The sequence below is a fragment of the Strix aluco genome, chromosome 9, assembly GCF_031877795.1.
Source record: "Strix aluco isolate bStrAlu1 chromosome 9, bStrAlu1.hap1, whole genome shotgun sequence".
In the NCBI taxonomy this organism is placed as follows: domain Eukaryota; kingdom Metazoa; phylum Chordata; class Aves; order Strigiformes; family Strigidae; genus Strix; species Strix aluco.
In genome coordinates, this window is record NC_133939.1 from 2,347,597 (window position 1) to 2,372,573 (window position 24,977).

The 24,977-nt window shown below is 46.1% G+C and overlaps 1 protein-coding gene across 5 annotated transcripts in view; it reads left to right on the plus strand.

The window, feature by feature from the left end:
• The window catches only part of FARP2 (FERM, ARH/RhoGEF and pleckstrin domain protein 2), an 82,291-nt gene extending 60,698 nt beyond the window's left edge, over positions 1 to 21,593 (plus strand). The window contains exons 15-28 of one of the 5 annotated variants that reach the window (XM_074833335.1): positions 5,906 to 5,995; positions 6,702 to 6,835; positions 7,828 to 7,909; positions 8,791 to 9,028; positions 10,085 to 10,215; positions 11,013 to 11,081; positions 11,456 to 11,545; positions 11,940 to 11,960; positions 12,243 to 12,325; positions 14,216 to 14,334; positions 16,670 to 16,809; positions 17,635 to 17,742; positions 18,535 to 18,686; positions 19,876 to 21,593. In XM_074833335.1, the coding sequence (XP_074689436.1) occupies positions 5,906 to 5,995; positions 6,702 to 6,835; positions 7,828 to 7,909; positions 8,791 to 9,028; positions 10,085 to 10,215; positions 11,013 to 11,081; positions 11,456 to 11,545; positions 11,940 to 11,960; positions 12,243 to 12,325; positions 14,216 to 14,334; positions 16,670 to 16,809; positions 17,635 to 17,742; positions 18,535 to 18,686; positions 19,876 to 19,966 (1,548 nt within the window). In that variant the 3' untranslated portion in view covers positions 19,967 to 21,593. Of the gene's footprint in view, positions 1 to 5,905; positions 5,996 to 6,701; positions 6,836 to 7,827; positions 7,910 to 8,790; positions 9,029 to 10,084; positions 10,216 to 11,012; positions 11,082 to 11,455; positions 11,546 to 11,939; positions 11,961 to 12,242; positions 12,326 to 14,215; positions 15,452 to 16,669; positions 16,810 to 17,634; positions 17,743 to 18,534; positions 18,687 to 19,875 lie in introns of those variants that run through there. The other 4 variants (XM_074833337.1, XM_074833333.1, XM_074833334.1 and 1 more) reach the window with 4 other exon arrangements.
• Positions 21,594 to 24,977: the final 3,384 nt, after the last annotated feature.

Sequence of the window (24,977 nt, forward strand, 5' to 3'; positions counted from 1 at the left end):
ATGTTTAACCCATGTCAGCTCACTGAACTGTGCTGTCTGTGCCAAGTGCTGTGTGTCATTAACAAAAATGCATTAGAAAATAATTTTGGTTACCAGAATAGAGAATAACACAGAGTTTACATTTGTTAGTATATAAGGTGTGTTCTTCCTAGGTTCCTTACTTCCCACACAGTCTTACCACCATCTCACTGGTCAATCTCACCGTTCATTGGTCCTCCAAGCAATTCTTCCTGGTAACAGGACATTTAGAGTGCTCCTGAGGTGTTCCTCTCGGGCTCTAGAGGACTTGAGCTCACCTTCAGCTTTCTCAGCAGCAGGCATCACAGTGAATCCTTTTTACACCCAGTCAGTCACAGGCTTGTTCAGCAGAGCTGGCAGTGTCATTGGAGCTGTCCTCTCCATGGCTGACTCTTCTGTCTGGTGAGAGGTGGATAGTGCTCTGGCCTTGAGGAAGCTTGAGGCTTGCTTTCTGAAAAGAGGGGGGTAAAAATGCCCCTGACTTTTGTGGGTGCAACAAGTCTTAGAACAGGAACAACTTTGGGCCTTCAAGATGTGCTTGTGTCTAGGTATCCTTAGCCTAGTCTCCTTCCCTTTCTTTCCACCTGTAAGCACTGGTTGCTTTAACTGGAACTCCCCAACATGATGTGGGGTTTTCCTCATCCCCCTGTAGAGCTCAGGATTCACCCTTGCTTTCTCGGGTAATCCTAATTATAAAATGTTCTTGTTCTGGAGGCCCCTTCAGTCCTTGAGACATGAGCTTCAGCTCCTCACTCTGTGCTTCAGCACCACCAAGGAAGGCCTCTCTGCCCCAGTGCATCAGCTATATCCATATCCTCTTGTGCACTCGAACACTGCAGAGCCTTTCTGAAAGGTGAGGTAAGTGGTGGTAATCCACAAATTCTGACCAAGCTCTTCCAGAAACTTCTCCAGTGTCTTACGTACTCAGTGCAGCACGCCTCCTCTGCTCCGTCCAGCAAGGCTTATGTACTGCTTCATACTGACATCTGATCCTGTGCTTTGGTAAGGAGTGCCTCATGTGCCTCCACAGTTTTTCAAAATACAGAGATGGCCAGATGTCAGTGTGTGATTCAGATTTTCTTTTTTATCCGCGCTGCACCATGTTATCAGGCTTTCACGGTGGTTGCTATTAATAACAAGAATGTGCAGCCACGGAATCATTGAGGTTGGACGGGACGTCTTGAAATCTTCTAGTCCAGCCAGCTAGTCCTCTTTCTTAAGCAATGACTCCAAACATTTAGATGCACTCAGGAAAAATATATGAGTGTGTACGTGTACATATGTTGACATGTGCATTCTTTGACTGCTTTTCAGATGTGGATAACAAATTCCCAGACTTTGCCTTTGTAGGGACATGGTATGTAGTATCTGACAAACTGAACACTGCGTTTCTCCTGGTAAAATGGAGAAGTCCACCTAACAGCAGACTTCTGTGACCGTTGTTCTGCAAGCTGCTTTGCTCCCCTTGCCTTGCCTTGTCTGCTTGCAGAAGGAGAAAGAGTGCAACCGGGTTCGTTGACTCTTTGGTACTTGAGAAGGATCCAGGACCTTTCATTACAGTGCAAGGGAGGCTCTATCATCCAAACTCAGTTCCTTAGGGAGTCAGTGGCCACACTGTAGTCTATAGTTTTCTGCACAGCCTCAAAGAAACCACCTTGTGTGCTCTTTGCTCCTGGTGTTCTGCTCGCCCCATCCAATGTTCTGGTTGTCTTACCTCTGTCAGGATCCTCAGACAAGAAGGTCACAGGCCTATCCTGTTTGCTGTCTTCACCATGTCTTTGGGTACTTGTTGGTGCCAGCAGGTGCAAGCTTGCTCACTCTTGTTTCAGTTGATGATCCAGAGATCTCTGCACTGTATGTGCTGACTCTCAGCTGCTCAGGGAACATTCAGAAATCTCACCACGAGCAAAGGTGCCACACTGGATTTAGTGCTTCCACAGCTCCCTTCTCCTGTAATTGCTCCTGAATGCTAACGGACCTTTCTGAGATCTGCTGTGCAGCTCCGTGGGGCCAAGTGCTGCAACATGAGAGGTGCAAGCAGCTCTTGGCAGGACAGTCCTGCAGGCGCTCTTCTCCTGGAGACCCCAAACCACCAAGTCTGATGGTGCAATGCTGTTGAGAACCACCCACAGTGTGGTTGTGGTATGAATAAGCGCTGGTTTGTGTCCACCCACCTACCCCCAGCTTTCAGCCTCCCTTATCTGATTTAGGCTTTTCAAGGTACAGTTTATAGCTTTGACACACCACTCTACCATTAGTTTTCAATAGTGTTTTTTTAATTCCTTCCTCTCATTTATCCTTATAGCAGGCATAGTATAGCCTGCAAATAACGAGCAGTGACTGCATTATCTGTTCTAAATGCTGAAGCCCAATCCTTTGTGCCTCATTCTGCAAAGTCTGATATTTCAGCAGCGTGCATTGTCATTCAGGCTGAAACCCATTTATAAAAGTGAGAATCCTGGAAAGCTTTTTTATTGTAATCGGTCTTAAGCTTGGTCAGCTTCTGAGTCTTACAAGGCTTTGATGTCCATTCAAAGACAGTATTTTAAGAGAAACAAACCTGGGCAGAAACCACTGTTAAATTGGTTAAATTTCACAGCAGTTTTACAGCTTTATTATGCAAGAAAAATGTAATCTTACAATATCTCTATTAACAGAGCGCTGATTTTAAGGGTGCTGATGCTGCTGTATAATTCCACCTGGTTAATCAGGGCATTTGTATGTAAACTCTTCAGCAAACTCTTCAACTCCTGCAGTGTGTGCTTTCCACTCCATGCTGCTGTGATGCTGCTGTCGCTGTACTGAAACCTTGAGAAAGCTGAGTTTTCTTGTTACGTTGTTCTTCTAAAGTCACTGTGGTTGTCTTTCATCTTGCTGACAGATTTCTCCCTGCTCCTTTCCTGCTGGAGATTGGTTGTAGCAACCTACTTTAAAAGGGTGTAGAAGCTGGACTTTTTTGGTGTGATTTTTTTTTTTTTTTTTTTTTGGTGAGTTTCCCCCAGCCAGTGTTATTTTTAACACTGCTGAAGTCTGGTCATTGAAGTGAAAAGTTAAGCATTTTTGTGTGCATGGAATTACTATTTATTTATTTCTGGACTTGCTAATTTTGTGACATTGTGATCTAGGTGCAAGGCAGACAGGAAGGTCTTTCTTAGTCTCATAGTCCTTTATCTTTGGCCTTTATAGGTTCAAAGTAGAGCTTTTCACTTGACATGAGCTGCATCTAGTGAGTGTTTGAAGGCTTCCAGGTGGGATTGTGTGTACATAATACAGAGAAATACTAGTTTTTCCAAGTGGGGGTATTAGCCTTGATGCCTGCTGTGGTTGTAGGAACATTTTCTTTGGACTTTGGAAGCAGACTGCCTCCTTGGAGAGTTCTTGTGTTTATTTTTTTCAGGTGTGAATTGATTTTCTTTCCTCTTGCAGTGCTTGACCAGTAATGAAGGTGTTTGGCAGAGCCCCTGTTGCACTGTGACAGCTGTACTGCTTTTTGGTGCTTCTGGTACAGGATCTGCCTAGCAGCTGCTGCCAGGACTCAGCGCAGGGGATTCAGTTAGAACTGGTGCAAGACCAAGAGAAAGAAAATTGAGGGCACTAAATTTCAGCAGGGAGCACTTTGGGAAGCAGCAGGAACTTCAGAGAGTAAACATAAGATTATGATGCAGTGGGGAGGGAGAAGAGAAGAGAAGATGCTTGGGGAATGAAAGGCAGCTTCTGTGCCTCAAGCTAGAACGCAGCCAGCTGTTGAATAAAGTGAAAACCTGCAAAGTGCTCAAAGGGGATGAAAAAGATAATTCATGCAGGCTATGAAAAGTCTGAGGTGGTGGACGTGGTGTGGTTTTGCATGCCTTCATGCTCTGTAAGTTTTCAAGGAAGAAACAATTCAGAAAAATATTCTTGAGGCTGTGGAAAAAGCACTTGAGTGAGGATCAAAGCACAAGGTGTGAACTGGGGACAGGCAGGGTCCTTTCCAGAGTTCTCAAGAATATACTAGATGATATACATTGCTTGAGGGTAACTCTTCAAGTAGCTGTTTAAGTGGGTATGAGATGGTGGCAGGTCCAGGTGAGCTGGGAGGCTGCTGGGGAGTCTCCTGAGCAGAGAGAGGTGATACTGAGGGGAGGGATGAAGCCAGTGGATGCGCATGTGTTCAGTGATGCTGTGCAGAGCTCACAGCAGGGTCATCTCTGCCATGGCTACAGAGATGCGGCTCCCTGTGATCTCCTGTTGCAGCCTGTGTTTGATTCCATAACCCAGCTTTGATTTGCCTTGGAAAGCTCTATTTTTTCCATAGAAATTAGTCCCTTAAGGGCATTGTGCACTATAGTGTCTTGTGCAGAGCCCAGGAGGCAGCATACGCACAGCTGTGTCGCACAAAAAACCGTACCTGGCAGCAGTAATTTTCGTATCATGTAAGAGACTGATGAAGTTATAGTCAAACTAGCGTGTGTTGTTCCACTGGTTTATAAACAAGGTGTTTCAGGACAGGGAAGTGCTGCAGGAGGAAGCTGGGAAGTGAGATAAGAGCTGTGTCACCTCTGTCTCCAGGGAAGTCAGAAAAATGATGTTGTATCCTTTGGGAAGAGGCTGTTTCAGAAAGATGCCCACTGAAGTTCAGCAGCATTTTGAGGGTTTATGAGGCTACAGTCAGGTAAATAGCCCAAGTGAAAATAAAAAAATACTTGAAGCCAAGATTAGGTGGGACCTTCCTCTGACACCATGTACCTGAGACAGGTACATTAAAGTTAAGATGGTGGCTGTGGAGAGAAGTATGTGGAAGTATATCCTCTGGTTCCTCTAGGGAGAGGTCTGATGCGTGGGACGACAGTAACTAGCATAAGATAACTTAAAAAGAGACCAGATTTCTCAAAATTTAATTGTTTGGGGATGCACACCTCCAGGGATTCTGTGCGGATGGACTCAATAGATACGTTACCGAGCAACCAGGAGAACATCTCCTCCGTTAGCAATATTGAGATGAAGGTTTAGAAGCACTGAGTAGCTGTGCTGACAGTGCTGGAGGGCATCTCGAAGCATCTCTCAAAAGAGAATTTTTTTATTAACTTGGTATGTACAAGGAAAAGGGAGAGATAATTTCCAAAGTTGTGTTACCCTCAGAAGGGACAGGGATGGAGGCCGAATTTTGACGTAACTCAAATGGGTTTGCTGTCATTTGTTCTCACCAAGGGAGGATTTGGCACAAAACTGCACCACAGCATAGTGAGCTAAAGAGACAAAGCAGGCTCTTAGCTTGAAATGTGATTAGTTCCTTAATATTACTTATGTGATTTTTAATTATGTTTTCAGGCTAACTCTGATTTTGGTTTGTTGCAGCTGCAGAACATCCCTTTTCACCATTTCATTCCTTTGTGCTTCCATGTCCATTCTGTCTTCTCTTTTCTCTAAATAGCAGCCCTGGAGCAACCACACAGCCAACAACTGATGTAGTTTGATTTCTGTGTTTTCTTAACTAATTAATATGATCTTCAAAGGATTTGAGTAAAAGCTGCGAGGGGAAATAGAGTAGTTTTGAAAAAAGACTGTATTGCAAATCTGCTGTACTTCATTTGATTAGAGAAGTGTTTAAAACCTAGGAAACTAGGAATAACTGTTTCCATATTTTTGTAAAGTGTTCCCTTGATTTTGAAATGGAAGTTCATATAAGTGACATTTCTTAATAATCTTGAAATATGAATAGTATTTTATAGTAAAGTCAGTATTTGAGAATATGGTACTGGACACAGAGATACCCTATTAGTAATCAACTGCTTCATTTGCACACAGCAAGGGTCACTCTATGTAAGGTCTGAGCTCATGCTCAAACATGCTTAGTAATAAATAGAGCATTTATATTTCAATACTTATTGATTACTGTGTGTTCTTTCAGTGCTGTCCAACTGACAAGGCATACTTCATAGCAAAGGAGATTCTTGCTACAGAACGGACGTATCTGAAGGACCTGGAAGTTATTACAGTCGTAAGTGTTGTCACACTTTTCTTTTTCTTAACAGATTTATAACTGTTAATTGGGAAAAACTTGGGATTTCTTCCAGGTAACAGAAGAAGAAAGTCCTGTGATAAAGCATAATCCATGAACCATGTAGCTATTACCTTCCTTGTTCCATAGGTCCTCATGTGGGAGAGCAGATATCTTCTCTGGACTTCTGTCGGTAGCTCCAATAGCTACATCCCATACCATTTTGATTTGTAATAGTCACATCCCTGCCAGAAAACGGGGAACCAAAAGTGATAAAAAGTGCAGTATGTGACACGCAGCAAGATGTCTCCAGCTCCTGAACAACTTGCACAGGGCTCCAAGTGTTGTGAAAGAGCAGTTGTGTCTGCGCTGAAGTGAAAGCAGTGGTGTAACGTCAGCTGGGGCAGCCACTCGGTAATTGACTGTAATTCAGAGCTGTTACCAACCATCTCATCATTGCATTAAGGAACATGCTTGTGCCCAGAACCAAGAAGCCATCTCATATTTGTAACCTTTGGCAAGGAGAAAAATGACATCTTTTCATTTTTTCCCAGATTATGTCTTCCCTAAACATTCTCCTTTCGTCCTGCTGTTTCCCTGTGCACACACATTTTCCTTCCCCATCGCTGCAGGAGCAGAAATTTTTATGCTACCGATTAATTTCTTAAATAGAAAAATTTAACATGATTTGTGATTTTTCCGGCAGTGGTTTCGCAGCGCAGTCATCAAGGAGAACGCTATGCCAGAGGGCCTGATGACATTACTCTTCTCTAATATAGACCCACTTTATGAGTTTCATCGAGGCTTTCTGAAAGAGATTGAGCAAAGGCTATCGCTCTGGTAAGCGTCCGGCGTGCAGCGGATGGGCAGTGAGCGGGGCCAGCTTCTCCTGGGTCCTCATGAAAAAACTATACTTCATCTGTATTTGAACCAGTATTTCTGCATAAATAGAATCAAGGAGAAAGTCTTTTAATAAATTATAGTTTTTTTAAAAAATACTAAATACGTTTTGCAAAGCCCATTTTTCAAGCACTGCTTTGTACATAATATCCTGTATCAGTGGTACACCAGACCAAGGTTTTCATAATCATGGAATCATTTAGCTTGGAAAAGACCCTTAAGGTCATTGAGTCCAACTGCTAATATAACCTGGTGTTGCTCTCTCTAGCCTTAGAAAAGAGAAGGAACACAAGGTCAAAAAGATGTGTGTGTTTTTCAACACCTTCCAGTTAATGTATCTCCAGGCGAAAATCTAGGAAACGCTATTTTGTAATTAAGATTAGAGTTCAGTTCTTGCAGCACACTTTATTTCAAAGAGTATGTTTTTAGTGTTTTAACCTTTGTATTACTTTCCTCTGACCTGAGATGTAATATATTAGAATATAATTACCACTCAAAAGGTGGTGGTGAATATAAACAAAGCATGAACAAAAATAAATTCATAAATTCAGGTGGGATCATGTTACAACCTTTATTCAGAAGTCTGAGAGGTTAAACTCCCAAATAGACTTTCACACAAATTCATTTCTCAGTTTTCTAAGCATGGCTTTATGTTTGTTATTTTATGCAGTTTCCATATTTACTATACCAAGTTTTCAACCCGAACAGTGAAATGGGAATGTCAAGTGGCTAAAAATGGATAGAGGAGGCATTAATGTTAGTGCTGCTTCCCTTAAATTTACTACAGCAGTCCTCAAAATACACAGATACCCAGGAAGCCTTTCTTAGAGATTATGTCTCGAAGTACAGGGGAAGGTGGAGGGAGGAAACTGAAATTTCTTGGTCTCCCATGCACTGTGCCTTCTTACTTCATCTTCTTATGTGTGTTTCAGGGAAGGGAAAACCAATGCTCACATGAAAGGAGATTATCAGCGCATTGGAGATGTCATGCTCAGGAATATGCGTACCCTAAAGGTAGATAAACCATTAAAATAATGAAATCTCAGGATTGTTGAGTCATTTTTTTCCTTCTGTCAAGGATGAGAGTTCAAGTTTTAGTATTTCCATTAAACTGGAAGGGACTTGCAAACAATTACTGTTGATAAAAAAATTAAAAAAAAAAAAATATTTACAGCAAGGCTTTATACCACTGTTGCTTATTTAACCACCTACATTTACCTTGAGAAAAGATTGTTTATTGGTTGTTCAGCAGAAGACAAATTATCTCATTAGCTTCACCATTATTTGCACAGCTCAAACTCTCCCCTGTGCCCACGCTGTTTCATAAGGTTGTTTAATTCCAAAATATAAATATTTTTTAACTGCGGAGTAGTTTCTTCTCAAATGAAGTTACCTTTATTTGGAGTAGATTGCCTTCATGGGCAGTTACTTGTGCTGTAGCAGTGGGGTAATTATTCCATTAAAACGAGTGGTTTGAGTGGGAGCACAGAAGTGCTCTCTGCGTTTGATACTCCGAGCAGGCACAGGCGTAGCTGCACAGACAGCTGTTCTGACCCCGACAGGGAGCTGCCTGCCAGTTTAATAGATAAATCTAGGCGAGACAACCCTCTCAGCTCACTTATGTCTGTCCTAAAAAAGTCAGTAATCAAAAAGAATTGTCTTAGAATGGCAAAGTATTAACCAGCTGCTCTCATTAGAGGCACGTGGAGGCATGACTGCACTAAATAGTGAACAGAGGACAACCAAGCAAATATTTTCATTTTTAATACTACTTTTTGCTTATATATCATGATCAGAGACAAAAGTAGAGCAGGGAATGGATGTGTTTTCTTATTCACTGTGAAATCCATTAAAGTCTCTTTTCCTTCGATCCAATTTTTTGTACACTTCAACAGGAGTTCACCAGTTACCTGCAGAAGCACGACGAGGTCCTGACAGAACTGGAGAAAGCAACGAAGCGCCTAAAGAAGCTGGAAATGGTTTATAAGGACTTTGAGCTGCAGAAGGTTTGCTACCTGCCCCTCAACACGTTTCTGCTCAAACCAATCCAGAGGCTGATGCACTACAAGTTGATCCTGGGGAGGCTTTGCAAGCACTACACGGCAGAGCACCGGGACTTCGCAGACTGCCGCAGTGAGTGAGCCCTCGGCTGCGCACGTGCAGGGCAGAAGCCCGTTCCCATGTACATGCACAAGTTTGCCCCCACCCCGGGGGAGTCAAGCATTACATCTGCAAATCCAATGTAAACGCTGCTGCTCCATTCAGGACCTCTCTGACTCTGACATGCAGCTCTGAAATCCACAGGAACGTTGATTTAGATTGCTGAGAACACTACTGCTTAGTGAATACTGTAATAGAAATATCCTGGGAAAAAATCAGAATATACTAAGTAGAACAGCAGAAAACTGGCAGGAGGCAGCTTAATGAAAAAAAAATGTTTAGCTTACATTTTTAAATTAACTATGTTTTTCTTTAAGTTTTTCATTACCAACTCTCCTACCACGCTCTGGTGCAGGGCTCCGAAGCTTTCTGCAATAGATAGAAAATTGCCTCGACTGCTAGCTTGGAAAATGCAAAAGATAACTTAGATGTAGACTGTTCTCTTTGCATGGGATGAGTGCTTCTTCTGGCATTCCAGAAAGTGTCTTTCTTATGGTAATCTTGATGGATCTTAATCTTTCAACCAAAGCTGGAAAAGTAGTCCTTTTCTTGTCTCCTTTTTTTAGCAGGGATAAAAAAAAATAGTTTTTTTAGGAACTCTTTGTCGTTTATAAGTAAAAATGTGACAAAAAATAAGTTCTTTGTATTGTCAAAAGCTTGCATAGTAAATTCCATTCATTTATAAAGTATTTTTTGGCAGAAATAGTTGGCTTTAATTTTTGAATTTACTTTGACTGCGTGGTAAATACTTTTTATATGTGTGAAATCTGAGATATGCAATAATCTCCAGTATAGGAAGCACTGTGAAGCTGCTTGCTACTAGTACCCATTTTGCCCCTAGGTGGCTACAGAACATGCTTTAAGAAGTTGGCAGTTGGACTAGATGGTCATTGTAGGTCCCTTCCAACTGAACTATTCTGTCCTATTCTAAACCTGGCTATAAATGTCAGACTCAGTTTCCCAGGGATAAAATTAGTGGCCTAGGTTTGTCTGCTCTGTTCTGACCCCTCGGTGCCATTTTCCTTACAGATGCACTGAAGGAGGTCACAGAAATGACGTCTCGGCTGCAGCACAGTCTCATCCGCCTGGAGAATTTCCAGAAGCTGACAGAGCTGCAGCATGACTTGATTGGTATAGATAATCTCACGGCACCCGGTAGGGTAAGTACCTTTGCTTAGTTTTTAGAACCTTTGTTGTTTTTATTGTCAAGGAGGTGCCTTTCAACTGTGTATTTGCCATCACTGCCTCTCAGTTTCATGGAATGACTGTAAAGGCTTTGTACAGTTGTCTTCATAGTCGGTCCCATGGAGGTCTTGGCGATGTCCTCAAAAATCCTTCTGCTCAGACTCTGGCTACAGTTTGGTGTTTCCAGTACAGCAGATACTGGGTACACTGGGATACAGTGCTCTGTGTTTGAGTGGGAAGCTCTGTGTCACATACTCAATAGGAAACCCACTGCCAGGTCTGCTCGTGCCTGTCTGATGCAACCTCTGTGGACTGCGACTGCACGGAGAACGTAGTGATGGCGAGAGCCACGTCACTGGGCAGAACTGCTATCGGTTTTTCTAGGAGTTTGTTTAGTTCCTGCTTGGTTTTTTGTTTCTTTGTTTTTGATAGATGTACTGAGCATAAGTACAGAAGCATCGCGTATGCTTTTGGGATGCTATGGCAATGGCTGCGGTGGGATGTAAGTGTAATACTGCAGGTGTCTAGCAGGAACTCTGCTCCTTTTCCTTCTCTTGCTTCATTGATTTAAATGCTGGCTGCAGCAAGGAGCTGATCCGTGTTGCAAAACAGAAGGAAGGGTGTCATCTGGTGTTTAACAAATCTGCTAGCAGTCGTGGCTGGGCACCAATCAACATCTGTGTACTCTGGGATGATAAAAACCCCCAAACATTAAAATTCTCTGTGTTTGGGAAAGATCAAGCTTTGCCTAAATTTCTGTTTTCCACTGCAGGAGTTTATCCGGGAAGGTTGCTTGTACAAGCTCACTAAGAAGGGTTTACAGCAGCGGATGTTCTTTCTGGTGGGTCTTGCTTCTGGTTTTCATAAACGTAAAGTCTTCACGATAAAGTTGTCATGAAAGTGCGTTTTCGTGTGCTTGTGATGAAAATCAGCAATCGTAACTGAAAACTCACTCTGAGGGATTTTTAGAGTGTGACAATACTGTCTGTTCAGCTTGTTTTATTAATGGCACATAGTTTTAATGGAATTTTTAGAATTAATTGCCCCTCTTGTAAGTAAATGAAAGAGTGGTTTTAAGGAAAGTAGGCCAAACTGACTGAGAATAACGCATCTACAGTGGCCTTAAAACAAAAGATTTTTAAAAAGATGTCCAAAAATACTTGGCCCTACCTCCTGTCGTCATAATACTGATTGTATTCTTCCTGCCTTTTTCAGTTCTCAGATATGTTACTGTACACAAGCAAAGGGGTTACGGGGACAAATCAGTTCAAAATTCACGGCCACCTTCCTCTGCATGGCATGTTGGTAAGTGGCTTCAAGCTGCGTCACAGCCTTAAGGAAATGGCTTTGCCTTAAGGCAGGTTGGGACGTTCCTTTGGGGCACAAAGACCAAAGCCCCAGGCTGCTCCCAGCCTGTGGGTGCTGCTGGCCGTGGACCCCACCTTTGTGTGCTCCAGCCTGTGTGTCAGACAGAGCCTTGGCTGCAGGTGGTGGGCTTGTTCCCTCCATCGCGTTCGCAGAACAGCCGGAGCACACCCTTTTCACCGTTGGGTTTCACACTGCTGCGAGAGGCTCATCTGGAAGTAGGGATTTGTCCTATTGTTTTTCCCCTGTGCACGTTGCCTAGGCATAGAATCAGTCCTCCTGCCTCCCACCCCCCTATTCTAATGGGACTGTTCTGTCTGTGTTTGATTTGCAGCTGATAGTGCTCGACCCACCGGTAAGTAATAAGCTGAATCCTGCTCAGAGCCCTCCTTTTCTTGCCCTGTTGGATATGGTGCTGTGCCACTAGAGATGCGGCGGTAGAAATGCACAATATAGATTTTCATAGCCAAAATAGACTTGAAAGTAGGTGGTATTCATAAAATAGTAGCTGTTTTGCACTTACTGCAACCGGGTTGTAATCATATTGGATTCAAATTCCTAGCCAGCCGAGGAGGACAGTTGTAGTGTTTATCAGTCCCTGAAGTAGTGATGAGGAAAACCTTTTCTTTCTCTGCAGGTGGAGGAGAGTGAGAACGAATGGGCCGTCCCACACTGCTTCACCATCTATTCAGCACAAAAAACCATAGTGGTGGCAGCAAGGTAACATTTATTTTCCTCAGCTGCCTGTAGGTTTGATAAATACCTTCTCCAAAGAGTTACAGCAGTAACACAACGTTGAACACAATTGTTTGGTGCAGAGCCATGGGGGGTGTTTCATGCGCCCTCTGGAAAGCATGACTTCAGAACCAGGACACTTCACAACTCCTTTATCAGCGTTGTGTTTTGGGAAGTGGTTTATCTCACCCAACGGTGTGTCGTTAAACACACAGCAGCAGCAATATCGTTGTCATTGTAGTGTTTTCTAGTTAGCTGGGTTGCCAGGGTGACAACCCTTTAAACAACAGCTGTAAAGCAGGAGGCAAAACAAAATCTAAACTTACAAATATTTTAGAGACCCGGAAAAGAATTAAAATCCAGAATGTGCAAATGGATGCAAGGAGGGCAGAGTTCCTGCATGGATCTCAGGGAGGAAGCTGGGGAGGGAGAGGAAAAATTAAAGGCTGACTTGGAGAGGAAACCAATCCCTTTTCAGTGTAACTTGTCCCTGTGCGTTGAGTTTGGTGTCTTTTTTTACTTTATATCTGGAATAACTTAGAATGTCTACTACACCTATTCTCTCAGGATCAACTCTAGGAGGTTTTGTCCCTCCTCAGGTCCCCTAAAAGGCAGTTGGAGTTAGGTATGCTAAGAATGCAGGATGGGAGCACTAAATCTCAACCTTAAATTTATAGGCTTGCTTTACTGCTTGATAACATATTCTTGAAAATTAACCATGACCAAACATTCATAAATCAGGTACGTAGTGGCACAGGAGCCAATACTTTTGGTGTGCAGATGTATTCAGCAAGCAAAACTGTTTTTAATTCCAGCCTAACACCTCAAAATGTCAATTATTTTTAAAGCTGAACCATTTCTCAGCAGCTGCGAATCAAAAAGTGCTTGAAAAAGGTTCTTAAATTTGGAAAATTAAATATAATTTTTACCTTGTCATAACTTAGAAATAGCTCAAAGGTTGTTGTTTTTCTTATGTTACCTCACCCTACCTGTGGAAAAAAAAAAATGCTGCTGGGCTTAGACCACGTGTGGAATTTTCAGTCTAAATTAAAAGCTTTCAAAAAAAAGGGATGGTTACCAAAAAACAGTCCCATAGACTTTCCGAAGCAAACACAGGAGCGTGTAACTGTATATAGCACTTCAAACAACAACTGTGCACACAGGGAATGTAGCCAGATATAAAAAAGAAATGCCCTGTGGCCATGGCTAAAGGAAAACCTTACGCTGTCGTATACCAATGGATATAGATAGATACACGTATATGAGCTGTAAAGCTCTTACCCTGTAATCATGGCGTGAGCCGTGTAACCCATAATGGAAACTATGTGGGGTGAAAGAAATCATCTTCCTGCACTTTGTGTTTTACTTGCTTGACACGAAAGGTAAATCCTATATCCCCTTTAAAAGATGTGCTGCCTTTCATGTTCCTTTTATCCTTCGAAAAAATTGTTTCCGGTATGCTTTTTGGAGTGAAAATTATGATTTGATGTTTGAAATAACCCACCAGCTATGAAGCTCTCTGTATGAAGAACAGCGATGGCCTAGACCACATAATTCCTCTTCTGAGTCCAGTCACTCCAGAGGGGGATATTATGTGGCTCTCTGGCTCTCTCTTAATTCTCTTTGCTGTGAAATCCCAAGTTTTTAACAGCTATTTTAGTCTTGTTTCAAGGCATGAAAGTAGAGGTGAATGCTGTATGAGGTCAGCTTCCTGTCTGGAAAGCTCATGCTTTGGAGGAATTATGTCATTTTTATTATTTAATGGAAAGGGTCTGCTCCTTGTATTGGGCAGTGACTTCTGCCTTCCCTCAGCAACCCAGCACTCTGTCAGGGCTCCAGGCTGGGTGCTCTCCATTCGCACCATTTGTCTTGCAGTACCCGCCTGGAGATGAGGAAGTGGATAGAAGACCTAAACGTGGCAATTGAAATGGCCAAGAAATCTACTGAGAAATCTGACATGCTTCTGGAAAACTCACTATGCAATCGCTCCAACAGTAAGTGGTGTTTCCTGCCCTTTTGAACAGCATCAGTTGTCACGTCCTTTTCATTTTTCCTATTGTGAATTTGACAACATAAATGGAGTATTTTTATAATTCATATGGTAATGGAGAGTTATTGTACTTTTGTTTGTTCCTGGTAGCTTTAAATGCAGCAGAGATGCTCCAGTTGCAGAATTGTTAATTTTACATAGATTTTTCTCAGTTTAACCATGTAGTGTGTTTTCTTGTCCAGAAGTATGGTGTCTTTGGAGATCCAACTTTTAGAGTCCAGCGTTCTCTGATGGTGTTATGGATGTGCTGAAACATGTAGTATCCCTTCTTGGAGCACTTCTTCCTATTCCTCACTAAGAATCGACTGCGGATGAAGTGTGGGGTTTTTTGTTTGTTTGTTTTACACAGTATTGAGTCAGCTACCAGAGCTGAGTAATGAAACGATCTTTAACCAAGTAATAAACGCCAGGACAAGAGGGGATGGCCTCAGGCTGCACCAGGGCAGGGTCAGACTGGCTCTTAGGAAGTATTTCTTTGCAGAAGGGGTTGTTGGGCGTTGGAATGGGCTGCCCAGGGCAGGGGGGGAGTCCCCATCCCTGGAGGGGTTGAAGAGTCGGGTTGACCCAGCGCTGAGGGATCTGGTGGAGTTGAGAACTGTCAATGTTGGGTTGATGGTTGGACTGGAGGATCTTCAAGGTCTTTTCCAACTGAGACGATTCTGTGATTCTGTGATCTGCTCAGAGTGGCCTTTAGGAGCTGTGTAACCAATTCAAGTTGATGTATTTTAAAACTGGACCATTGCAAGAGAAAACAGTTTTTCTCAGGAATCCCTGCTTCTCTTACTCCTTGTATCGCACAGTTGTCTTAAACCACTGCTGAATTCTCCTCCCCCAGGATCCTCTGATGAGGTCTCTCTAGAACAGGAGTCCGAAGATGACATACACTCTTCTCGTAGCTCCTTGGACAGGCAGAGCCACCACCGTGCCAACACAACCGTGCACGTGTGCTGGTACCGCAACACGAGCGTCTCCATGACTGACCACAGTGTGGCCGTTGAGGTACCCGCAGGGCGCAGCTCTCGCGTCTCACTCTGTCCGTCCGTCCTGGCTCGCTCGGCCTCCGCTCCGTCTCCCGTTTCGCCTCCGCAGCGTCTCTGCGTCCACGGGAGAGCACGAGCTGCTGGCTGCTGCCTGCCCCGCTCCGTGCGTGGCTGTGTGCCCCCCAACACACGCTCGCTCTCCTCGCGGCCGTGCTTTGCTTCGGCAAAGACGCCGAAGGAGGGAAATTTTAAAGGAAACCCGGGATATCCTAGGACTGAACTGTTCCTTTGGGTTTCATCAGCCTTGCCTGAGGATAAGTTACCTATCCGTTCTGTTTTCCTTTAGAGACTGACTCTGCTATACTGAGGTCTGGTTAGTTACTGTGCTGCACCTAGAATTAAGAAGAGTGCTCTAAGTTCAGTGGGAATACACCTTCTCTGCCCTTCCCTCGCTGGCAGGGGGGAGCAGCAAGTGTCACAAGTGCTGTTTTACATCAGTGTCATGCTACGCTGAACAGAGATTTGCTACGTGCTCACTGAGCTGCTGTTACCTTGGGTCTTACCACTCGGCGTGGCTTGATGCAGCACTGGTGGCATGTTTTGGTACTGAATCCTGCAGATTTCGAGACAGATGTCTGTTCAGTGCTCCTTATGCTTGTACTGACACTACTTTAGGTGGCAGTCTGGTGAGGTCGGGTGGGTAGGACACCTTCCTGGAGGCTGACGTGCTTGGAAGACTTCCAGAAGTGAGAAGGATCCTAAATGAAGAGAAAAAGGAAGTCACTAACTAGACAAACAGCAATGGGGCAGGCTGCTGCATCTGTGTATTTGTACCTTCCTACCTTCCCTGCCCTGCTGTTAAGGCACTTTTTGTTTAATGGAAGGAGTTAAAGGTTGGGCACTGAAGCTCCTGGGTTTTCATGATGTAGAGAGTGTATCAATCAGCTCAGTATAGAAAGTCCTACAGATGTTACTTTGGCTTAGGGTCCAGAAGTTGGGCACTTTAGTGGCAAAGAAAGTGGTTTCTACTGGAGGGGACGAGCCTTCCTGTCTGTGCTGACACCCTTGTGAAGGGCACCCTCTCACTGTTCTGTACCTGGATAATGAGACCACCTTGCTTCAGGCTCTGGGATTAAACGTGTGAGTTCTTGCAGCTCCCTCTCGCTTTGATCTGTTCCATGTTCTAACACCATCATTTTTTTTCACAATCCATTTTCCTTTAACAGACGCCCTTCTTGCATCGCTTCTCTTATCCTAATGTTCTGTTTTTCTCTTTCTCTCCCCCTTTTCTCTGCTCAGTTTTCTGCTCTCTTGCTGTTTCTCCAGAGCTTCCTCCTCGCTATTTGCTGGGCCAGGCCCAACGGCCCAACACAATCACCCATGTTTGTTGGTACCGGAACCAGAGCCTATCCCTGTCTGATTACTTGTGCATGATCCAGGTAAAAATGCCTCTCGAGTTCTGCGCTGGTGGGGAGGAGCCATGGGATGCCATGGAAAATGTCCTGCTGCTTGGTGAGCCCACATGGGCTGGAGTGAGGATGCCCAGCCAGCCAGCAGCACACTTGGAACACCGCCTTGTCCTGTTTATGCTTCCCAAAATGGTTCTCTCTGTAAATCTGCTGCGTAGCCTGTCTTTTTCTCTAAATACAAAACCCATTTGCTGTCATTTCATGCCGTAGGTTTCTTTATCCCGCTGCACACGCGCTTGGGGACTCTGACTCCGAGGCAGCAATGTTCAGCTTCCCTGCAGCCTGCTCACCACGCCGGGCTTGGCTTCGCACAGCTGCCGCACATACCTCGTCTGCCACTCTGGCATCCTCTGTTTCCTCCTCTGCTTTATTTTCCTCCTTGTGCAGCGTGTTCCCCGTGGGTTTTCTGCATGTCAGAAAGGGCAGCTAAAGGAGTGGACGCCCTCGTGGCTGTAGGCTGCCGAGGAGAGCGGTTGCTGGAGGGGGGAGTCAGTGCAGCACCCTCCTGTGTGCTGCCTGCCCTGCGCTGAGAGGCAGCGAACACTTAAACATAAAGGGGAACTTGGTAGTAGTGGAGAGAAATCACTAATTCGTTCATAAGAAGATAGTTGTGAATTAGTGAACTGAGGATTCCGACTCACTCGGTCACCACGCGAAGTATCTGGTGTTTTGCAGCAGGGGAGCGAGTGCAGGAGCGGTTATGGTGGGCAGCCTCAAGCTTTTGATCTGCAGCAGCTGTCGACTTTCTCTGCAGGCCTGTGGTTTCACAGCAGCTTTCTTTTCATTGTGTGCTAGAACCAGCTCTCCGGATACTTGCTGAGAAAGTTCAAGAACAGCAATGGCTGGCAGAAACTGTGGGTTGTCTTCACCAACTTCTGCTTGTTCTTCTACAAAACGCACCAGGTGAGCACATGTAGGTGTGACCGTGTCGGGGGGGACCTGGAGGCCCTTGGCTTTCTGCTCCAGTGCAGCTCACTGCTTTTTGAAGGAGAGTAACAAGTGGAAGAGGAGGTAGTTTGTAACAAAACCAGTCTGTGTAAGGCCATGGACCCTTTCTGCAGAATTGGAAATCCTGATCAAATTCTGCAAAAAGGGTCCATGCCCTTGCACAGAGGTGGTACTGACTTTCTGGGGGGGGTGGGAAAGGTCTCCTTAGGCAGTGTCGAATGGAGTTGAGGGACTCAGCAGCCTTTGGTCAGTCTCTGTTGCTCTCCCTGCTGGGCTTCAGCACAGTTAAACAGGCATTGGGGATTTTTCTGCCTGTGGTGCCTTCAGCGCCTGCTTGGTAATGAACTGTGCTGCCGTGCAGCCTGTGCCCTTTCATCTGATCAACTCACTAAACTGTGTTTAGTTTATTCAGGCTTCTTACCTTGAGGGCATGTTTCCTTTGGGAGGGATGTTTTAACTTTTGTGTCGATCTGCACTTGGAGTTCCAGGGAAGGGAAAGGGGGGAGCCCAGGAGGCAGCAACGGGCAGGGGAGTAGAAGCAAATAACTGTATAAAACAGTGAAAGGAGCTGGGGGAAGGCTTCAATATAAGCTGAGGCCTTGCAGAAGGCTTCTCCTTCTTCTGTTCTCTCCTAAAGAAAGCTGCAAAGACCTTACCTGTAGAGTACAAACGAGGGAGTGTGCGTTGGGCCGAGCTGTGTGGCAGGGGATGCCTTGCTCTAAGGGCTGGGCTGTTGGGCTCTTCCAGGACGATTATCCCTTGGCCAGTCTCCCGCTGCTGGGCTATGCGGTCAGCTCCCCTGGAGAGGCAGATGGCATCCAGAAGGATTATGTCTTCAAGCTGCAGTTCAAGTCCCACGTGTATTTCTTCAGGGCTGAGAGCAAATACACCTTTGAGAGGTAATATTCTGTTTTCTCTGTCTGTCTTGGTATATAACATGCAGTTAATTCACTGGTTGATCACCCAGAGCCCTCTCTTTCCTCCTGCCTACCTCCTAGTCTGAGTGGCCTTACAGCACATTCTCAGTAATAAAGTTTCCTTCCTCTTCCTACCGATGATGTCTGGAGATTCCTCCTCTTCCAGAACTGTCCTCCTGGGGAGGAAGAGCTGGTGGTGGCACCTAGAGCTGTAGGCTCTGATTTGTCTCAGGAGCCTGAGGCTTCCTTGGCGCTGGGGAGCAGCGTGGGTGCAAGCTCTGCCAGATGCTCAGCCCCACTAGCTCTTGGGAGCCAGATTTCTAGGTTAATGAGAGTTCTGGTAAGAATACTTCTCTTTTTATTTTTTTTCTCTCAATCTGTGGAAACAGGAGTTATAACATGAGGCTGAGAGCAGCAAGTGCAATGCTGCTTTTCGCTTTACTCCTTTCTCTATAATTACACTTAGCAGTGCTGTTAGGGCCTTCCACACACGGTCCAAAGTGAATCACGTTTAAAACGCATCACGTACAAAGCTTTGCTACTGTGTTAGCTGTTGTAAACCCTTGCATTGCATTGGGCAGGGTGGCATTGGTTGTTCTGCAGTGTGGTTTTATTGAAACAGTGTCGCATGCTTCCCCCTTGCTTGGGAGGGTACCACACACTTGTGAGCAGCACACACTGCCCGAGGCAGCAGGGACTTGTGCTCTTTAGTCCACTGGTCTCTTGCAGTGATTTCAAGGAAAAAATGTCTCGTTCTCAGTGAGTGTTTGTCTTGCTTTTCTCACTGTCGCTTTGCTTTCTTCCATATGAGCAAGTCTATTACGTAGTTTATTGTAAGAAAAGCAATCCATTGACTAAGGAACATCTTTGTCAGCCTGTCCTCCTTGGTAAACACCTTCTGTACGCTTACAAGAGAATTCCACATGTTCTCATAAGAGCTCCCTGGAGCTCAGAGCACTGTAGAGCTGTTACTTGGACAGGCAGCCACGTTCCGCGGTGTATGTCCTGCAACTCAAACTATTCATTGGAAGAGTTAATTTCCTAAAAGAAAGGAAGGTAGAAAACAGGTGTTTTGTGAGGTTTGGTGAAAGGGGTACAGCTCATAACTGAAGGACAAGATAATGCACCTGTGAGTGAGGGGTTGAGCATTTCTTGTGTCCTTTCTCGCCAGGTGGATGGAGGTGATCAAGAGAGCCACCAGCTCTCCGGCCAGGTCGAGCCTGCTGCTTCCCAAGGATGAGAAGGACAGTCACACAGACTGAAGCAGGGCAGAGCTGGATCTCTGTTGTAAACAGCAACAAAAGAGCGAGGTGGGAACAGGAGTCTCTGGAGTTGATAAAGCAAAGAACCAGGAGGCTCATTTCCACCTGGTATGGAAAGTGGGAGCGAGGGGCTTGCAGACGAGGATCACATCCATTCCCAGAGGTATGGAAGAGGGTCAAGTCTGTTCCAGTTGAACCTACCTAGAGAGAACCTAACAACCGCAGAGCTCTGGTGTGCACACGTTGTGGAAGGTTTATTGTTCCGGTTGTACCTGTACAGTAACACTCTTGCCTGCCCTGAAGGCAAATGCCACCTCGTTTTTTACATTTTGACTGGATATGGCAGAAAAATAGTGGCTGTCAGTGGTGCAATTGGCTCACAGCTGCTGGTGCCAGGGCTTGCTGGCTCCCCGAAGTTCCCTTCCCCAGCTGCCCGGCACGGCTGGCTGTACAACCGCTGTCTCGCTGCTGTTGACGTCCACCTGCCAGCACAGTTGTCTCAGACTAACAGGGAATCCACAGCTATATCAGCTTAAACACGGTTCGTTTTGAACAAACTGCAGCTCTCCCAGAACAACTCTGCTCTTTGGAAACTGCCATGGCAGAAGTTTTCCAGGGGAAGTGGGAGGACTGAACCTCTGCAAAGCTGTTGAGGTTTTGGTATATTGTGGGTCGGTACAGGTAGGGTGCATGGTTTTTCTTCTGAACTCTGCTATGGTGCATGCTGAGAGAGTCAACTGCTATTCTCATATCACAGCTCCGGAGTTTCTTTATCCTGTAGTAGGTGTTACTTAAGGCTTGGGCCGGCAAACACTCCCCACCCGTACGTGGGTGATGTTTTCAAGGCATTTAAGCAATATAGGAGAACAAGCTTCTCTGAAAGTCACTGTTCCTTGTGCTCGTGTCACGCAAAGACTTCTGAAAATCCCTATTCTTACCTTTAAATTTGGTGTGGGATCCATCTTCTGTTTCTCATGAAGGTGTAAAAGTCACTGGATTCCAGATGGAGCATTAGTGTCTGTGGACTCTATTAAATCTCTGTATTAAATCTGAAATGTTTGCAGTTTATTCTGTTTTTGTAAAGCTGTCACCTTTGGTTGCCTCCGCAGACGGACTGAAATAAGCTAAGTGCCACAAAATGCTGTCGGACGTGGGTTTGATGGGCTCTGGGGACTCTGATATTAGATAGAAAAGTATCTGTGTACTAGAAGAAGGAACAATGAAGTGGTGTAGTGAAAGAAAAAGGAAAGTGTTGCATGTGGTGAGGGTGGAGGAATGTGGAGACCCCTGTGCAAACAGAAGTACAGAGGCCAGCATGTGCGTTCTCCAAGGCTGCTTCAGGTTATGGGCTAAAACGTGTGGGATGGGGACTGCAGGGAGGGGGTTCCACAGGGATTTTCCAGATCCCTGGCTTGGCATTTGCATCCTAGAGCAGATGAGTGACTGCAGATCCAGCCTTCACTGTCACAATGACCATTGTCCCATGTAAGTTAAATGTATTTAATTTATTAGTGTCCTCATTTTTTTTTTTAATTAACTGTTGTAGGTGTATACATGTGGATTGACTAGATATGTTATAACGCAGCTGAATATGACTGTTAAAAGTAAATAGCATCTTGGTATAAAACTCTCTCAGCCTCTTATTCCTGACCCCCCCCTCCCTTTCCCCGGCCGTGCTGGTGGGAAGACACACGGCCTCTGCGCAGCAGCACTGCCCTTCCTCCCACCTGACAGAAGAGCTTTCACCTGCTGATTCATGGGGCTTTGCAGTCCGTGGTTTTCCTGGATGATGTCGACTGTAGCAGGACTTTCTACCGCCAGCATTCGAAATATTTTTTTTTTAGAGTGTTCGAGTTACTCAGTAGTTTCCCCAGCCTGTGTTTCTCAGCTCACCCAGCATCAGGCTCTGCTCCATCCACAGCAGAGAGGTGGCACCGACGTGAGGGAGCCACGGTTACGGGGCCTGGGGGTGCCACCAGGCTGGGGGGGTGGCTCCAGGGCAGCACGGGAGGAGGGGACTGACACGCCTGAGATCCAGCACGGGTAAATGCAAAGCCTTGCGCTGGGGACAAAGTACCCTCTGCGGCACAGCCTGAGCCAAGCTCTTTGTTGACCTGACTAATTGCCAGAGGAGACAAGAGGAGAAGAGCAGGACAACCATGTGTTTCTGTGAGCGCGGTGCAGGAGGACGCAGTGTTTTCTGCCTGAGGGTGAAATAGCCTGGTATTTGGTCCTGGTGGTTTTAATATTATTATTTTTTTTTAATTAGCTGACAGAGATAGCTTACTCTCTTAACATCAGCCAGACTTTGTCTAAACTATGTCCATAAACCAGGTGTTGATGTCCCTAGCACTGTGTGTCAACGGGTGTTACGGGAGGAGGAAGGAACTGCCCAAGCCCGCCTCACCCCCAGCAAGAGCTGCGGAGGCTCGGCTGCTGCACGCTCCCTTGCAGGCTCCAGCGGAGTCTCTTCCCCCCAGCCTGTTCTCCCACCTCATGTCCCAGGGAGCTTTAGCCTGGAACACCAGGAACCGACTCCGGACACTTAGAAAAATGATCAAAGAAGGAAGGACACACCCTAAAGGTGTTGGTACATGACTGGTAGGTACTCACCCGACTAATCCACCGACTGTTTGAACACCTACGCTCTAGTTATCCTCCTGCCAGCTCTGTAGCAGAACACTAGCATTGTACAAGTCTTGTTACAGGAGTGATGAGTGGCTGATCCTTGAGTTGCTTCCGTGCTTAACCCGCAGCTCCGTATTTCATGTCTTGAAGAGGCAGGTGCTGCCCACAGTGGCTGAGGTGTGGTCCCTGAAACTGGAGCCTCTGGTGGTAGCAGACTGCAGGTCCCTTCTTGGGGGGGTGAATTACCAAGCTCAAATGTCTCTGCATTTAAAAGATGGAAGCACAGGCTATAGAAGCCTGAAACTGGCAAAACTGCTTCTCTCTTACCTTGACAAGCTTTCAAACTGGTGGGGATTTCAGTTCTGTGACATATCGTGTAGTATTTTTTACTTTACCAGAACTCTGCAGGAGTATTGTTTGTCTTTGCTACAATCATGAGCAGTTTCCTTAAATGAGCACTAGGAAAGAGCAGAATATAACTGGTCCTTACTCATCAGTTTCTTGCTCGCAGGATGTACGTTACAGGAGAGATGAACCCATGCTCTTGGGACCTCATGGCTTAAGATCCATGGTCTCATCTCATTTCAAAAGATGTTGTTTCTGGTACACCCTCCCAGTTTTCCCTGCTCCTGGTGGGACGGGCTGCCTGTCCTTCACTCAGCGGAGCAGAGTCCTGCTTCACTGCTTAAGAAACCAGAACAGGTCAGTTTTTGCAGTAGTTTCTACCCTGTGTTTAATGCAACTTCCTGGAGCTGTTCTGGCGACTGCTCCCTTTATCTCCCCCAGTTACAAGAGTGACTCCTGTCACACCAGGTAATTCACCTCCCTCTTTCACACCGGCCGCATCACCACAGCTTTATCTCTGCTGAAGCGTCAGCAAGGCGCAGGTACCCGAGGGGTTCCAGGTGCTGCTGCTCTCACACCGCCCGGGTGCCAGTGGAGCACAGCCTGTGCGCAGCTTCCCCCTGCTGTGAAGGGTGACTCTGGCAGCGGGGGGAGCTGTAATTGTCAGAGCTTTCATTTTATAAGGCAGACTTTCGGTCACCACACAAAACACACGCTGCACGAAAACGGCCCTTCCCCACTTCAGCTGCCCCAACGCCACTGTCCTCTCACGAGCCTGTTGAGGGCAAGCACGTGGCGTTTAACAAAATTCCCAGAAAAGCAGAGTCCCTTCAGCTCCAAGGAGGAAACAGCTGAGTCCACACTTAGTGCCAGACCCCGCCACACCCTTCACCTGTGTGTCTCTGCTCAGGCAGGGACAGTGGCACACGGTGACCCCTGAAGTGTTTGTCCTGTGGCCGAGATCGCCCCCCCACAGGGTGGTTGCAGCTGGCCAGGACCGTGGGGCTGCCTGGGCCAAGCCCCTGCAGGGACAGCTGCTGCCTGTCCCCAAGGACAGCGACTCCCCAGCCTCTGGGGCAGCCTGTGGCACCGCTGCCACCCTCACAGCTGCAAAAGGAGGAGGATGAAGGCAGAGACAGCCTCTTGTCAGCTTTTAGTCGAACCGGAGTCTAAATACTGCAGAGCCATAAACAGACTCCAGCAAAAACTGTGCCAACGCTTTCTCCAGAGCACAGCTCCTTTGCAAACCATCTGTGCTTCCTCTAACACCTGTGTACAGCTGAAGAAAGGACTAATGCAATGCTCCTTCCCTGCCTTCCCTCCCTGCACCACACAGACTTGTAGTGTGCCTGGGTGGCCAAGAAAGCCAACAGCATCCTGGCTTGGGTTAGAAATAGCGTGACCAGCAGAAGCAGGGAGGTGACAGTCCCCCTGTGCTCTGCACTGGTGAGGCCACACCTGGAAGGTTGTGTCCAGTTTTGGGCACCTCAATCCGAGAGAGATCTCGAGGGGCTGGAGCGAGGGCAGAGGAGGGCAACGAGGCTGGGGAAGGGCCTGGAGAATAAATCCTGTGAGGAGAGATTGAAGGAGCTGGGACTGTTCAGTGTGAGGAGGAGAAGGTGAGGGGAGACCTCATCACTCTCTGCAGCTCCCTGAAAGGACGTTGTAGAGAGGTTGGTGCTGGTCTCTGCTCACAGGTGATTAGTGACAGAACAAGAGGGAACGGCTTTAAACTGCAACAGGGGAGGTTCAGACTGGACATGAGGAAAAAATGTTTCCCAGAAAGAGTGGTCAGAGAGTGGAATAGGCTGCCCAGGGAGGGGGTGGAGTCCCCATCCCTGGGTGTGTTTAAGGGTCGTTTGGATGAGATGTTGGGGGATGTGGTGTAGGGGAGAACTTTGTAGAGTCGGGCTGAGGGTTGGACTCGATGATCCCGAGGGTCTTTTCCAACCTGAATGATTCTGGGATTCTGTGACTTCAGCAGCACTGTCTCACCAGTCGCTGTTAGAGGTACATGGGGCAGGAAGATGCAGGGGAA